The sequence below is a fragment of the Anolis carolinensis genome, chromosome 3 (assembly GCF_035594765.1).
Source record: "Anolis carolinensis isolate JA03-04 chromosome 3, rAnoCar3.1.pri, whole genome shotgun sequence".
Taxonomy (NCBI): domain Eukaryota; kingdom Metazoa; phylum Chordata; class Lepidosauria; order Squamata; family Dactyloidae; genus Anolis; species Anolis carolinensis.
In genome coordinates this window covers 220,606,350-220,623,575 of record NC_085843.1, presented here as the reverse complement: position 1 = coordinate 220,623,575, position 17,226 = coordinate 220,606,350, and the positions used below count along the sequence as shown (strand labels likewise).

The following is a 17,226-nucleotide window of genomic DNA, read 5'->3' as shown; positions in this document are numbered from 1 at the left end:
CTGTGTTGTGTCAATTAATCTAAGATGTACATAAACTGAGGGTCAAAATAACACATTTTAAAGGTTTGATTCTTTCTTCTTAAAAGAAAACCACAGGAAATAACTTTTTAAAATATTGATGTCTCAGAAATTGTAATTTGTAAGACATCTTTCAAAAACCTTTAGAGATTTGACCATAACTGCTATAAACACTGTTGCTCACAATTAAGTGGCTGCATGTGTGGACTAGGGCTTGATTTTTGGGAAACTGAGGGCCACAAAGCAGAGGGAAGTTTGGAAGCTTACGAAGGGCCAGGGAGCATAGGAGACAAGCAGACATGGAAAGGGGAGGCAGACATATATGTAAGATACCATTCTTTAAATAACACTAGTGTTTGTGATCCATACTTCAGTTTGTAAAATGTCAGAACAGTTCAAGGTGCAGCACTAGGAGTTACATTAATAGTAGATCATATTTGCACTCATTGACAAGTGTTTCCCCTTTTCTGGAAACATGTCAGGGGATGGTAACTGGTATCTCATGGACCAACACTGCTCTAAACCATTAAATATTCTTGCTGTGTTTGCAGCAAACCTTAAGAGTCACAAGTTTCCAGGATTAAAAAGGAGAAAACCTGGGGAAGCTGGATTGTGTAGTCCTCCACCTTTGTTGAGAGGTAGAATAGTTCCCATGGTTCACCAGTGACAGACAACCACTCTACTTGCTGGAAATTTAATGTTCAATTTGTAAATTGGAAGGAAATTAACACTTGAAGGAATGTACATTCAATACTTTTACATATTTATATGAATAACTACTATAAATTGCTTGTTACTCTATGTTCTTATTGCACTTAACAGTAGCACAACACTGACACACAGTATTAATACTGGATTTTATTTCAGTATTAGTATGGCAAGCTGAACATTGCTGACTATTTAATTTTCCAAAGCAGAAAACTTAAGGTTTTTTTTTTTAAAAAAATCCCCTGTTAAAGCATTATTACAAAAGCTGATTGAACACATTGTATGTCTTGGGCTAGAGAAATGTCAAGCCTGTTCAGGAAGAACACATTTCTAGATGCAGCAAAGGATTATGAAGCCTTAAATGTGAAAGATGAACCTACTTCAGTTTCTAATAGTTGAGAACAAGCTATTACAATGCTTTGGAGAGTTTGGAAAGTCATTAAATTGGTAAAACTGGATAATTAAGACCAAATATAGCAGATCAACACTGCTACATTTGATGGCAATTATTAAATTATTCACAATAATAAAGTAAATTATGGTTTTATTAGCATTAGTTTTAAACTTCACATTTCAACAATGTAAGTAAGAGTTTTTTCCAGTATACAACCAAGACCCAGAGATTCAGATTTCTGTCATATTAGGAAATTATTTCATAAGCACACTGAAACCAAGTACTATGCAGTTAGTTACACACAATGCATTGCTGTAGGTGTAATCTGGAAAATAAGTACTTCTGAAAAATTTGCTTGCAGCCAATTCTCAAATAGCAAGAATAAAGTTGGGTCCTGTAAATACCATAGTACACTGAATATTTATGCAACCAGCAAGAGGTTGTTTCGTGCCTTCAAGTCATTTCTGGTGTATGGCAATTCTAAAACTTGGTAGAATTTGTTCACAGGGTGCTTGCCCTTGTCTTCCTCTTAGGCTGAGGAATGTGACTTGCCCAAGGTCACACAGAGTAGGCCTGTGGCTGAGTGGAAATTCAAACTCTGGGCTTCCAGTGTCCTAGTCCAACACTCAAACCACTATACCATGCTGGTGTTTTATTTAGCATGAGATGTAGGTTGTCTGTATTTCCACAAATCTTCAGATACACATAAGTATGTATGTTCTAAAAATACATCAATATATGGTTATGGACAAACCTCTTGTACCCAGCACCCATTTCTAAAACAACGTGAATCCCTTAATGACAGCAATAGGGATGTCAAGTATATATATTACACAATTTAATACTACCCTGACAAGACTTTTGTCCAGTAGGATAGCCTTCAGTTGACAATGCATTATGGAAAAGAAATCCTTCTGTATGGCACACAGTCATCAACATTTCTCTTCACTGCCTTGGATAAAGTAATGATCTTTTTCAGGTCAACTGTAGTCAACTAAATGAGGGAATATTGTAAGACATTGCAAGATGGTGAAATATACAAATTTAACCAAACCTTTAAAAGGTCTTTCTCATCTCAAATAATAATTTAAAAAAAAACTCCAGATGTCAAAGGTAATTGTTCTGAGAGCAGAGTCTACTTGAATCCTCAAAACAAGAGTTCTGAGAAGATGTTGCTGGAGACCACTGGCTAGAACCACTGCCTAAGCCCATTGCTGAAATTAATGCTTAGCCTCGCCCTTGCTCTTTAAGAACCTTGGATTTGGGCAGAGTCTCATTAGCTTATTATCTTTGTAAAAGTCCTAGACTTAAGTCCCTGACTTAATCTCATCTTTGTGAGCATTGTACTCCAAGAGTACAATGCTCCTAAGCTTCCCAGGAAGTCTAAGGATGAAGGAAAATTAAATTTTGGCACCCTTAACATTCCTTTTGAGGAGTCCGTTCCCTGCATGATGTAGCTTCCCAAATCTGCCCCTGCGATAGAACATATGTCACCTCATTAAAAAAAAAACCTTTTTCTCTCCCATTGTTTCTTGTTCCTGTGACTTCAAGTTGTTCTGACCAAAGACAGGCATCAAAGGCAAGGCCTGTGAGCCAAATCCAGCACACCACGTCATTTTATGTGGCACACAAGACTTTCAGTGCCAGGGCAACATAGCTATGTTTATACTGTGTTACCATTACAAACAGCCTTTTGAAGGCAGCCATAAGCCTGATGTGCCTTCAGTGAAAATGGAATTTGACCCTGTCATGAGATTTTCCTGGCAAGATTTATTCCAAGGTGTTAGTCAATCCTTGTCTTCTGAGGCTGAGAGATTGTTACTTGCCTAAGGTCATAACCTGCTGGGTTTCCATGGGTGAATAAACAATTCAAGCTTGATCTCTTATGAGTCATAACAATCCAGTGCTTGAACTATGCCACACTGTCCACTTAGCAATCTCTAAATTTTAAATGGGTTTAACCCCAGCCTTCTCAGCCGTGTGATTTACTAATTTGAGTTAGCTGTGAGATGGCAGGGTTTAGTGATTTGAGCATTGCACAATGACTCCCAGCCTGAATCTCGGGGAGGCAAAGACAAACCTCTTCTCAACAAATCTGGCCAAGAAACTTCTGTGATACATTTACCTTTGGGTCGCCATAAGGTGGAAACAGCTTGAAGGCATACAACAACAGCAAAGTGATTCACCGCCTTGAATCCCATGAAAGGTGAAAAGTTGGACAGAAATGTTTTTTTTAAATTGAATATAATAAATATAATAAAAACAACAATGTAATATTCTACTTGTACTGTTTGCCATTTATGATGCCCCCCTCACAGTATTCCACAGTATTGTTGCATATTTTATAATCTCCAGATGCTGTAAGAAGCCTGCAAAAAGTGTCCAATATACTGGCCAAAGCAACATAAATTTGATCCTCCCACAAACAGTTCTCAAACCTGAACCCTACACATTTCCTTCAAAAAGTGAAGGCGACGTACAGAATGTCAAAAATGTATACAACTTACAAAAACTAATACCAGCTAATTATCTGAAGGCTACATAAATGCATGTATAAAAGGTAAAGGTTTTCCCCTGACGTTAAGTCCAGTCATGACTGACTGGGGGTTGGTGCTCATCTCCATTTCTAAGCAGAAGAGCTGGCGTTGTCCGTAGACACCTTCAAGGTCATGTGGCCAGCATGACTGCATGGAGCGCAGTTACCTTCCTGCTGGAGCGGTAACTATTGATCTACTCACACTTGCATGTTTTCAAACTGCTAGGTTGGCAGGAGCTGGGGCTAACAGTGGGCGCTCATTCCGCTCCCGGGATTTAAACCTGGGACCTTTCGGTCTGCAAGTTCAGCAGCTCAGCACTTTAACACACTGCGTCACCACAAGGGGCCAAATGCATTTATATTAAAGAATAAATGTTATAATTTAATCAAGAGGTACACATTTCATCTTAAATTATAATTTTAGGTAGAGCAATGTAGTTTGCATTGTTGAAGCAGTGTTGCAAATCTCACAAGTTTCTCTTGTAATTTCATGACAATTCTCTATTACTTGTAATCTTTAATTCTTCAAGTATATTTGGCTTTGTGATATAAACTATTTCTAAGGTACCCTGACAAAAAGAATTGGTGTTAAACCTGGTGAATGAGAAGGGTTAGGGCTATAGGGGGGTGGTGGAGGAGTGGGGTTAAAAGTTCAACCTCCCTCCAAATGTGTCAGGTTAAAAAAAACTGCTTTACTCATAAACTGGTTAACCAGTTAAAATTCATGAGTAAATCAGGTTTTTTTAACTTGACACATTTGGGGGGTGGGCAGTTTGAACCCTTAACACCCCCCCCCCCTCCTTTGGCTATGGCCTGGGAAGGGTATTCATACCTGCCTCTTTGCCCTACCCATTTATGTAGAAATGTCTTATTAAAGTAGTCCCTGACGTCATATTAAAAACTGGGTGGTGCCCATCTCGTTAAAAATAAAAACTCATTGTCATCAGATACCTGAAGAATACCCAGCATAATTAAGTCGTGAAATATATCTGAAGTATGAGGCACAAATAACAGTTCCATTAAAAATGGTCCAACTTTAGATGATACTCCCACCAAACTGACAACCTTGGTAAATGTATGTGCTTTCCACTAGTGCGTGAGTTTTTTTGAGTGCCAGCATGTAGTCATGTCATTCTACCAATCTGGATGTAGCAGTTTCATTACTTCACAAAGTATCTAGTGGTCTTCTACTTTTGAATTGACGATCGGGATCATGCCGGCTGTTAGGCCCATGCCTGAAATATAACCTGCGTTCTTTAGACTGCTTTGACACTGTCTTCTAGGCCCACTTCAACACAAACTTCTGTAGGCCGAGTGTTAGCCATATTTATGGGCAATTCCGACCTGGAATAAAAAGGGGAGGGGGGCAGAGCTGCAAGACATTGAGAAGTGTGTACCGTTTGAGTCCCTCGCCCCTTCCCCGGCCGGCCTTCCAGGAAACGGACTCTCAAAGGCCAAGGACGAGAAGGAAGAGGGGCGAGCCGTGGAGCTGAGGGAAAGATGGTCAGCCCGCTTCTCGCGAGAACACACCTCCAAGGGGAACTGCGCTCGCGGTGAGCGGAGGCAGTCTACGGCGCATGCGCGGAGGAAGCAAAGTTCGGGAAAGAGGAAGACAGTGTAAGATGGCGTGCTGGGATTTCATTAGAACAATCATGGGCAAACTTCGGCCCGCCAGGTGTTTTCGACTTCAACTCTTACAATTCCTAACAGCCAGTAGGCTATTAGAAATTGTAGGAGTTGAAGTCCAAAACACCCGGAGGGCCGAAGTTTGCTCATGCCTGCTTTGGAAGGCCCAGATTCCTTTTCTTTCCTCAGTTCCGCAGGCCTTCCCTGAGAGGGCTGCTTCATGGCACACAGGCGACTTGTTAGTTTTGGATCTAAAGTTTGCTGAAACATGTTGAACTTCTGTTACTTCTTTTGAAGTAGATGCCTATCTGGCCTTATATGACCAAGTAGAAATAAATTGGCAGAGGAAACGGTACATAGAAAGCCATGTAACTCCTCTCAGTTAATTTAATGAGTTTGGCAGTTCTTAACAACTAGTATGGTCCACTGAGGCTGGGATGGGAAGGAGGCTGGCTTACCTTTTGTGGATTTTCTGGGCCTTCAGCGCAAGCTTTGAGTCACTTTATTGCATCTCCTCAGTTGGTACCATGTAACTGGCAACGGATTAGTCCAGTAGTTCTCAACCTGTGGGTCCCGAGATCTTTTGGCCTTCAGTTCACAGACACCCTAACAGCTGGTAAACTGGCTGGGATTTCTGGGAGTTGTAGGCCAAAGCACCTGGGGTACCACAGGTTGAGAACCACTGGATTAGTCCTTGAGATCTTAGAGCAGGCATGGGCAAACTTGGGCCCTCCGGGTGTTTTGGACTGCAACTCCCACAATTCCTAACAGCCTACTGGCTGTTGTGAATTGTGAGAGTCGAAGTCCAAAACACCTGGAGGGCCCAAGTTTGTCCATGCCTGCCTTAGAATCCATGGCCTCTGTGGTGTGAGGAGGCGGCCCTCAGACCTCTGAAATGGCCTAAACAGGGCTGTAGTTCTCAGTGTCCCAGGCCTGGATAGGTTTTTTTTCCCCTCAGTGTCAGGAGTGACTTGAGAAACTGCAAGTCGCTTCTGGTGTGAGAGAATTAGCCGTCTGCAAGGACATTGTAGATAAATTTCTATAGATAAATTTCTATAGATAAAGCTATTGGCTCTTTCTCTTCCCTGGATTTAATATTAACTGAGACATTTGTGCAACAGTTGGAAAGAAGAGTTAGCATTTTGCAAGAGAACCTTCTGAAAGCAAGCAAAATTCCAAAGAGAGAAAATGCAGATTTCTATTTTCACCATTGATACATTTACAGATCAGCCATTTTGTGGCAACCCTGCAGCTGTTTGTCTTCTTGAAGATGTAAGTTTTTGACATTTGCTTTTAACTGAAACATGACTACTGCTTAATAATATCCTAATCTTTAATTGGTGAATTGATGCAGTTTCTTTTAATTTCAATATGACTTTAACTAGTGACAGTTTAGGTGTCATGGTACAATGACCAATAACATGTGCTATTTATTCAGAAATTCAAAAGGTATTAACTAATTAAAATGTCTCTTTATTTATTGAAAATATGGTAGGTAAAATGGATAGGGTTTACAAGTAAATTGGAATAATTGGAATAAATCAGAAATGTTATTTAATTATACAAAAAAGAAAAAAAGTGCTGCCACTTCAGATTACAGAAAAAGAGCTGAATAGATGGCAACAAATGATAAATAAATACTGTAATGGCAGTAAAAGAAATAGATTAAACAAACAGTTATGGTACAGATCTCAAAAAGAAGGAGGATTGACACTTCCTACTATTAAAAAATAATATGAAGCAAACAGACTGAGACTGGTTATAGACGGAATGATAAAAAATGAGGCGGTAGAATGGCTAAAAATGGATTCGGAAAAAGTGGAGGAAGAAATCTGGAATATTTTTTTAAAGAGTTTACAAGAAAAGAAATTAGGGAAATTAGTAACCCAATGTTGAGTAATGTATTAAAAGTATGGAGCAAATACAGGTGAAAGTTAACAGTAGATAGTTCAACAATAACCCCAATTACAATGGAAAAGAAATTTCCAAAAATTTTAAAAATATAATGGATAAAAAGTTAAGGGAAAAAAACTTAGACAAAATAGGGGGTTGGATAAAAAGTCGGAAGGAAGAAGGAAATGAATATGGAAGAATTTAGAGAAATAAAATTGATATGGTTCCATTGTATACAATTAGAGCAATGGTTCAAAAATTGGGTAAAAAATGGAAGTAAGCTTAATCAATTCGAACAAATAATAGAAATTGGAAGGGATATAGAGGAATGTAAAAAATTGAAAGGAATAACTAGTAAAGTATATAAGATAATAATTGAAACAAATGAAGGAAAAATAAAGAATAACAATCTCAAGGAGATTTGGGAGGAGGATTTAGGGATAAAATTAAATGAAACAGAGTGGTCACAATTATGGAGACAAAGACATTTGAAAAATGTATCAATATGGGTAAAGAAAATTACTATAAGTTAATATGGAAATGGTATATAACACCAATAAGAATAGCACATATAAATAAAAACTATTCAGAAATTGCATTTTTATTACGTGTAAGGAAGACAAATTACAGAAGTAAAAATAAAGTGAAAAAATAATTTGAAAAATGTTTTTCTTTCATCCAAATTTTGCTTTTCCGTGCCACTGCTCCACTCTCTAACAGTAGGGCTGGCCTACTGTAACAGTAGAACTAAGAATCAGAAGCATGTTGAGCTTCAGGCCCAATAATGGGGTCTTTATCAAATGCACATGAAGTGAAATATTTCAAAGCATGTGTGAACCATCTTATGTTTGCTATAAAATGTTTTTTCCCAATTAGGAACTGGAAGAAAACTGGCACCAAAAAATTGCAAATGAAATGAACCTTTCCATAACTGCCTTCCTCAGAAAATTGAATCCCACAGATGATTTTACCAAAAGTAAGATCCTTTCAATACATTTTAAAAAATGGTTGTTTCATTGGTGGCTTCAGGTAAATCATAGTTTTTATTGATTAATATTGAAGGAAAATGGTGAAGAGAAAATGGAATTGAATAGGAAGATGGATAGAAAATGTGTTCTGTGAACTCACTTTGTTTTCCATGTTGGAAAAGAAACAGGCTAGTATTAGCCTTTGAATGAAGGCATGTCAACTCATCTTTAAATAGGCTATTCATTAACCCAAAGTAAAACCCTGATTCAAAGTGTGGTGGCTATAGAGAATTAAGATAAGCCATAAGTCCTTTCTCTGGCAGGAATCCCTTCTGCCATTGATCTGCCAATTGAACGACCTGTCAGTAATTCTGTTGTGCTGTCTTAAGATCTGCTACCTGAAGAGCAAAAATGAACAACAAAAAAGAAGTGAAAATGGATAAATGCTGAAGGAGTTGTCATGCCTGAGCCAGGCTTCCCAGGGATGTAGCAGCCACCATGTAGTCATAATGACACACAAAAGTGATAATAATTCTGAGTGCTTTCCCATATCCTGGGTTTGGAAGTGGCTTGGATTCAATGCTCATTCAGTTTGTATAATATCAGCCTAGCTGTCACTTGGCCAGTAAGGGTTGTGTTTCAGCCAAAGAACATAACCCCTACCATTCCGTTAAATACAATTGAGGTATGCAACTTTATATCCTGCAGCAACTTTAAAAATATATCTTGATGGCTAAATCATGTGTAGGACATGATTTAGCCATCAATATAAGGTATGAAAACTCAGGGTTGTATGTCTTTTAGGCTGTGTGGCCATGTTCCAGAAGTATTCTCTTCTGACGTTTCGCCCACATCTATGGCAGGCATCTTCAAAGGCTGTGTGGCATGGATAAACTAGGCAAGGAAAGGAAAAATATATATATCTGTGGAGAGTCCAGGGTGTGGCAAGAGTCCTTTGTCACTGGGAAGCCAGCATTAATGTTTCAGTTAATCACCCTAATTAGCATTGGAAAGGTTTTGTCTCTTGCTTGGGGGGCATCCTTTGTTCAGTCATTAGCATCCTTGGGTCTCCTCTGCCCTCAGAGTGTTGGTTCCCATCTACTGTTTTGATTTTAGAGTTTTTTAATACTGGTAGCCAGATTTTGTTCAGTTTCATGGTTTCCTCCTTTCTGTTGAAGTTGTCCACATGTTTGTGGATTTCAATGGCTTCTCTGTGTAGTCTGACATAGTTGTTGGAGTGGTCCAGCATTTCTGTGTTCTCAAATAATATACTGTGTCCAGGTTGGTTCATCAAGTGCTCTGCTATGGCTGATTTCTCTGGTTGAATTAGTCTGCAGTGCCTTTCATGTTCTTTGACTCTTGTTTGGGCGCTGCGTTTGGTAGTCCCTATGTATACTTGTCCACAGCTGCATGGTATGAAAACTCAGCTTCTGTGTTCTTCTTGAAGAGGTATATTATGTCTTAAATGTAGTTGTTACTTCTGGCTCTCATTGCTTCTTAGGCTCCAGTTTTGGACTGAGGTGGTTTACCCCAACTGAAGAGGTCCCTCTCTGTGGTCATGCCACCCTTGCATCGGCTGCTATCCTATTCCATAACAAGAGTAAATAACATTTACTAATTTGGTGTTTGATATTGTGAATACTTTGGAAGCCTGCGTTATACAGTACTTATATTTTTTCTCATTTAAAAATAGAAAATGTGAATTGCAGTCTCACATTCCTAACGCGAAGTGGAGAATTGATTGCCAGAGAAGCAGAAGATCATATAATTTTGGACTTGCCCCTTTATTCTACCCATCCACAGGTTAGATTTAAACAGTTCCTTTTCCAATGGCTAGCATTTCTCCAAATAAGAAAATAAAATTCATGCATTATTTTCATTTTTCTCTTTTTCACCCAGGATATCAAGGAAGTGGAAGAGTTAGTGAAGGTATGGCCCCAATATTATAGTGTAATGATTGTGTTGTATTGCATTGGGGTTGTTATTAATCAGTCCTGTTTCTCACATGATTTTGACACGACTCCTTTTTTCCCCCCTGAGATAATATGGCTTTGTATGTTGTTGACATATTTCCATTATGGCCTTTGTACATCAGGTTTTGTAAACAGAATTTGAACATTTGATGATATCCTTTTATTAACTCACAAATGTTCTGCATGAGGACATTTTACTGAAGATATTGTGTTTAAATCAAGTTATGGACCCTGTCTGAATTACAATTTTTATTAGCCTAATAGATAAAGTCTGTGGCATGATGAGAAGAAAAAGTCCATCTGAATTTCTTAAAATTGCTATGCATCTCTGTAAAAAAATTATTTATTGATTACTTGAGATTATTTTTAATCTCAAGTAATCTCAGGAGACTGACTCCAAATTGAGACTCCAGAATGGCAGGTGAAGGGTTTTGACACCCACATTCCCTACTGTGATCCTGTAATGTTTGCCTTTCGCTTAGAGCAGGGGTGGGGAACATCTGACCTAGGGGCTGTATATGGCCTCCAACATCTTTTGGTCTGGTCCTAGTCTCTGACCCAAATACTAACCAAGCACTGAGTCAGATCTCATACTTTTCACATTCTTTGCAAAACCCGAATTTCAGATAAATATTAAGGAGATTACAGTAGACAGAAAAGACCTTAAGAATCGATGATACAAATATAGGATATGTTCCAAATTCCAGATGCAGGATTAGAACAGTGATTAAAGCACCTAAGGCCACCAAATCATAGCTATTGTGGGCAAGAGGCACCTTTGATGACCTACCTGGATAGAGACCAGGGTTAAACTGTCTGTTGTGTGCCTGCTGAGGCAGGTCCCATGGGAGAGCAGGGCCAGAGGTTTTATAAGCCCTGACTGCCCTCCTTTGGTCCATAATAATAATAATAATAATAATAATAATAATAATAATAATAATAATAATAATAATAATAATAATAATAATAATAATTTATTTATACCCCACCACCATCTCCGATAGGGACTTGAGGTGTCTTACAAATTGGCACACTATGGTGCCATACAACACATAAAATTATATTTCTGATGCTGGGTCGGCAGGAGTATTGCATTGCTCCACAGGAACCCTAGCCATGATTTGTGTGGATCCTTTTTGCCTGTTTTGTTGTGGTTGAAGGGTTGGCACAGGGATGAAGGTGGACTGTTGAACTGGCAGTACTGCAGGAGGTAGGAAGCAGGTTGCTATTTCTGAACTAGGCCTTTCCTACCTTGCTTACTCCCCATCCCTTCTCCTAGTCGACAATAGGGTTCTAATTACTATACCTTTCTCTGTCAGACATTTACCCTACAATCTGGGATCTTTCTTCTACTGGCAATTTTGGCATGGGTTTCCTAGTAGGCCATAATAAATGGGGAACGTCTGGCCCAGGGGCCATATGAGGCCTGCAAAATCATTTGGTCTGTTATGGAGCAGGCATCCTTCCCCAGTCCATCCACACACTTAATCTGGCTCCTGTTGCTCCTCCGTACCACCACACTGACTTCTGTGGGCTTGGTGCCGCTTACTAATACTATTTAGACCTAAGCTGCTTTCAGGTTCCTCTCCTCAGGTAGTTGCATTCTTTTTCTGCTCCTCTTGTTTTTGCCAACTGAGCTGAAGCCGGTAAACATGTGTGCATTCAGTCAGCTGCCTGTGCTGTACAGTCTTTGGAGCTTTCATTTTATTTTTAATATACAATTTATAATAATATAATTATATATTGTTTGATCTGGCCGTGATGTTTTATGTATCCAAGTGATCTTTTGCAGAAAAAAATCTTTCTCACCCCTGCCTTAGAGGATATGAAGGGATCTTTGTCTAAAAACAATATTGGGAGCATCAAGACCCCTTTGGCTTTAGGGGGCACACTCTGTCACACCTCTACTAGAGTAATAGGGGAGAGGTAGCCACTTTATAGATTTTCCTGCCAAGGCTGACTTTATTGGAACATTGTCTTTAATAAAATGGTGCATGAAAATGAAGTATGGTAATGATGTGTGAAGATGACTTATAGATCTTTGTTGTTTATGATGCATTTTTATCTCCAGGCAGCTGTAGGTGCTAAGAGTGTTCAGGATGTTCACTATTCTCCTGACACAAAAAACCTTCTTGTTCGTCTCAGTGATGCTTATGAGAGGTACTTGCATTTCTGTAATATATTTCTTGGGTGGTTATTTGTCCATCGACTGTGTCCCACTGCCCTCTTCTTTCTGTGGCTTCTTCAGTTTATTTGGCATTGAATAACGGAATCATAGAGTCAAAAGGGGCTATACAACTTTCTCTACTACTAACACCATTTTTTTCTTTCTACAATTGGTGGCTAAGTTGGCTCCTTCCTTGCCATATAATATCTCCTGCTACTGGCCTCCTCTTTGTGCTCTTCACCCACATTATCTTCAGGAACATATAGGAAGTGATTACTATGTTGGATCCATTCTAAATTCTTTCTGTTTCTTCTGCTCCAGACAGTGAATATCCTCTGGGTGTTTTCAGTGTTGTACTCTTCTCCGTTTTCATTGGCATTTTCTTCGTGTTGGTTCCATGGGATCAGTTCTCCTTCTGTTCTGTCCAGGACGTCCCCGGGTTTTGCTGATACTTTGAAGCATCTTGACACATAACTGCAGTGTTCTGACCTTCTATTTCAAGCTGTAAGTGAAGTCAGTGAGGATTTCTGTTAAGAAGACAAACATTGCAGCAGTCAGCAGCAGAACCTCGTGCCTCCCATCCCTGTAATTATTTTTTCCATCTCTTTTGGGCTATAATACCTCTTACTGATATAAGTGCATGTGCCACTAGCCCTCAGAGATAGAGTTCCAGAGACCAAGACAGAGATTATATAGAGTTAGTGGCTGCTGGTTCTGCCCGAAGCAAGGCAGAAACTTAGCAGAAGTCCCTTCCACTTAGACCATTTGCTCAAGATGAGCACATGACCAAAACAAAAGCCCTCACACAAGCTTTTAAAACAAATCAAGGGTGACTTCCAAAAATCTCTCCTCATAGACTGTTACAAAGACAGAGGCAGCAGTTACAGAGAGCTTGTGGCTATTAGGTCTGCTCCCATTAAAATGCATGGAAATGTAACAGGTGTCTGGAAACGCTTCTCAATTGGCTTTAGCTATTTTTGCAGCACAAGTTGAATTGACATATTTGATGGGAGCAAATGGCAGCCTCCTTAATTGAAAATGAGATATCCCTAGATATCAAATACAATGGAATACAGTGATACCTTGACATATGAGTTTAATTTGTTCTGTGACCAAGCTCGTAATTCAATTTGCTCATAAGTCAAAGCAGATTTCTCCATTGAAATGCTATTAATCTGTTCCAGAGCTCGGTTACAGAACAAACATACTGCGAAGTCTCCTTCATTATAGCTGAGCAAAGTATTGCATAATCTTCCATGTTTCCTTTTTCCTTCACCCCCTACTTTATTTTACAGTCAATATTTTTTATTCAGAAGCTTAGAGAATGTTGTTGAACTGCAAGATGATGAAAATTGCAGGCCAACAACACCTGGAAGGCGACACATTCCCTAATTATGGCAGATTATACAAGTCTTACAGGCTTGGATGTAATGCTGCCATCTTTCTTCCAGCTTCAGCTGAAATAACTTTTGATTGATTTTATTCTTAATGCTTCACATTCAATGCTCAAACATCAAGGTCTGATCTGGAGAAACTGAAAGTGAATGCTGAAAATCTTCTGTCGGCTGAGAAGACTGGGAGAATAAAAGGAGTAATTGTCACACTGAAGGGAGATGGCCGTGGGAAACAGGAAAGCTATGACTTTTACTCCCGCTACTTTGCACCTTGGTACGGTGTTTCAGAAGATCCGGTTACAGGTGTGGTTTTTTGCATGTTAATAGAGAATGTTTGCTTGACAGAGTTCACTGAAAAGTTCCTAGTTGATGCTTCGTTATGTCAAGATTCTAGATGAACAGCCACATTGAACATTTTCAGCAAAAGTACAGAGCCCCGTACCACCTTCAAGTAGGGATGGGCACCTTTCTGTCGTATAAGGAATAGGGAAAGCACATGACCTGTCTTTCTATCATTTCTGGGTTGCGAAGCCCTCTTTGATGGGTCTTTTGTGGGGCTGGGCTGCTGGGGTTGGAATTACACCCACAGACGATGGAAATGTCTTGGCAGGATTGCATCCTGGCCACTCTGTGTAATGATCTTTAGCAAGTTTTGTGATTAGGGATCTAGCTTGTGATTTTTAAAATATACTTTCATACACTTACTTACCTGTCAAGTGTCCCTAGTCTTTCAGTAGGTCATCATGGTCCTGCATTACCAATAAAGCAATCTCAGGGTAGAGATTGTAGGCAAAGGGGTGGAGCTGGGATGGTGAGAGCCAAACCAGGGATGCATTTTAATGCCCTCTTTCCTGTGACATTCCTGAGTGCACTTTCTTTTTAAATCTGAATTGCTGAACCCTCATTGATAGACCTTGTGTGAGGGTTGACAGCCAGTTAGAACGACTGTACATCAGGATCCCATGGACATACAGAGATCTTGGCAGTGTTTTCTGTTTCTTAGTTCATGCCCACTTTGCTATAAGGTCTTGCTTGCTTTTCAGTGATTTCTGAAATGAAACGTGGTGAAGTTTAAACAGTTGCTACATGAATACTTAGTGCTACTGTTACTGCTTCTGTGATTTTACCTTCTTTCTATTTCCTTTTAAGGATTTGCCCATACTGTTTTGAGTAGTTACTGGTCACAGCAACTGGGGAAAAAGGAAATGTGTGGTAAGAATCTCTATTTGTAGCATTTTTATTGTGCTCCTTTGATCTAAAATTCCAGAGCAGCTTGGGTACAACCAATTTTTTAAAAAAAACACAAGACCTCCTACTTCAGGCTAATAATCTGAAAAACCAGAACTACAGAGATACATAACTGTCCCAAGTCACAGTCCATAGTTAAAAGAGGCCCATGGATACATGAGTACCTTCTCTCCCTATTTATTTATTGTGTCAGAAACAAATTGAGGATTCAGTTATAATGTATTTTAAAACATAAACAACATTAAAAACTTGACATTATACTATATTTCCTTTGACCAGAAGCTGTTTCATATAGTTCCTTCAAATGGTGCATTTTACTCTTGTTATTTTATACATTGCACCCCTTTGTGTTCTGTTCCCACACTGGAATTGACTTGAGTTTATAACACATCTAATATACATAACTTGTCTCATGGACTAAAATGTGCTTCTATGCATATTTTTCAGTTACATGTAAATGTTATCTATTTTGCATAAACTTTATTTTTAGATAATGTCCCATAAATTTTATAGAATATATGAATACTTTGAAGTGAAGTGTGCCTTTTGTCTCAAACAACCTTGGGAGGTGCAACTACTAGTAAATTAAGATGATGATCTCTTAAAATTTGTTTTCTTTTAAGGTTGGAGCTAAACAAGCACTTTATGAGAAACAATGGACTAGATACAAATATAATTTACCTAGTAAATTAAATACGAATATATATAGATCAAACACAATGAAATAAATAGGTATACTAAATATGATTGAATCTGGATCTGAACCCTGAGAAGTAGATGCTTTTTTATTGGCTCTGAATGACACAGGAGATCCACAAGGGCTTCTTCTCCCTCACCTATTTGCCTCTTGGTGATGACTATCAAGTATTATGGTGTATACAGTTACTTTCCAAGTGTAGACACAAAAAATGAGATGTACAAATACACCCTTTCCTCTTTTCTTTGTTCAGCATTTCAGTGTTCTGCTCGTGGAGGAAGACTGAAGATTTCGCTCCGGCAGGATGGAAGAGTAGACCTTGGTGGCCAATCAAGCATTGTGTTAAAAGGTGTTCTGACCATTTGAAGAAAACAAGAAACACTTTCCAGCCATCAGCTAGTTCAGATTGCTGCTGATGTGGATGCATATCATAATTGGCAAATCATGACTACTTAATTTCAAAAGTATCATATTCATAGTTTAGAAGCATTGATTGAGATAGTTAACTATCAGTATATAATCAGTATTATAGTAAATACTGCTGTGACTATAAGTACAGTTAAAGTACAAAGATGATTTTATGAATTAATGTGAAAATACAGGAAATGCTGTTGGAGCCTTATGCCTAAATGGACTTAATGTCTACAGGAATTCGAATCATGCGTTATGTGTAATGTCCATATCCAGTAGAGGGCTGCTCTTGGGTCACTCTATTTCAGAGCCAGAGAAGTGCCTAGTGCTCTTGGGTGCATGCTGCGCATCAGTGTGCAGTGCACTTTAGTGCCAATGTGCCTTGTGCCACGATGTCCCTGGCACCCTTGACAATGTTCTGTTTTGCCTCTTCTCAGGTCAGTATAGGGGTTTTTAGCACACACCCCTACATAGCTAGTTAATAAGTCATATCGCATTCCATCAGATCTTTCCAAATAATAATCAATGAATATAAAGGAGACTATTTTTAAAAATGATGAGGAGGAATTTTCTACACTAATAATGAATTTTAATATATAAATAAAATACATTGAGTAATGTATCTGCTTTTCCATTAAAAATTTCTCTTAAGCCTTACCTCTCAGTCCTTGTCCATTGACCTTTCCAACCTTGGACACTTTCTTAACCTGTGAAGGCACTGTGATTTAACAAGCAATTCTGTGTAGTTTTCTATTAGGGTACAAAGGCATGCTGATTTTTTAAATCTGTGTCTGAATCCAGAAGTACACACAGGCTGTGAACCTGCCTCTTTGAGGGGGAGTGTAACCCTCCAAGATAGGTTGAATCCCTGTTCTCAGATCTGCCTTTTCAATGAGCAGGAGCACTTCTCTCTTTCTTGGATTAGATTTCAGTGTGTGTGCCTTCATACAGTCCATTATGAAAGACAGGCATTGGTTCAGGATCAAACCAGCTTCCTTGAAATGAGGTGAAAAGGAGTAATAGAGTTGAGGCTCATCCATGTACAGATGGCACCAGATTCCCAAAGCTCTGGAAATCTCCCCAAGCAGTTTTGCCAGTAGCAGAGCCTCCATTACCACCTTTTGAGTTTGCGCTTTCAAGAAGGAGAGAAATCACTCTAAAAAGGCACCTCCAAGTGGCATCCCAGCAAGGTG

At 39.0% G+C, this 17,226-nt stretch overlaps 1 protein-coding gene across 4 annotated transcripts; it reads left to right on the top strand.

The window, feature by feature from the left end:
• Positions 1 to 5,176: 5,176 nt before the first annotated feature.
• Positions 5,177 to 16,690, top strand: LOC100564599 (phenazine biosynthesis-like domain-containing protein). Of its 4 annotated transcripts, none has more exons than XM_062976236.1 (10): positions 5,177 to 5,273; positions 6,404 to 6,554; positions 8,052 to 8,151; positions 9,645 to 9,743; positions 9,837 to 9,946; positions 10,043 to 10,072; positions 12,188 to 12,276; positions 13,802 to 13,980; positions 14,827 to 14,889; positions 15,876 to 16,690. In XM_062976236.1, exons 2-10 carry the CDS (start codon positions 6,471 to 6,473, stop codon positions 15,986 to 15,988), a joined length of 867 nt encoding a protein of 288 aa, XP_062832306.1. In that variant the 5' UTR covers positions 5,177 to 5,273; positions 6,404 to 6,470; the 3' UTR covers positions 15,989 to 16,690. The 4 variants fall into 4 exon arrangements, with proteins under 4 accessions (XP_062832306.1, XP_062832308.1, XP_062832305.1 ...); XM_062976235.1 differs by having other exon boundaries at positions 5,194 to 5,273; positions 6,508 to 6,554; XM_062976238.1 differs by lacking the exon at positions 6,404 to 6,554 and having other exon boundaries at positions 5,193 to 5,273.
• The last annotated feature ends 536 nt before the right edge of the window (positions 16,691 to 17,226 follow it).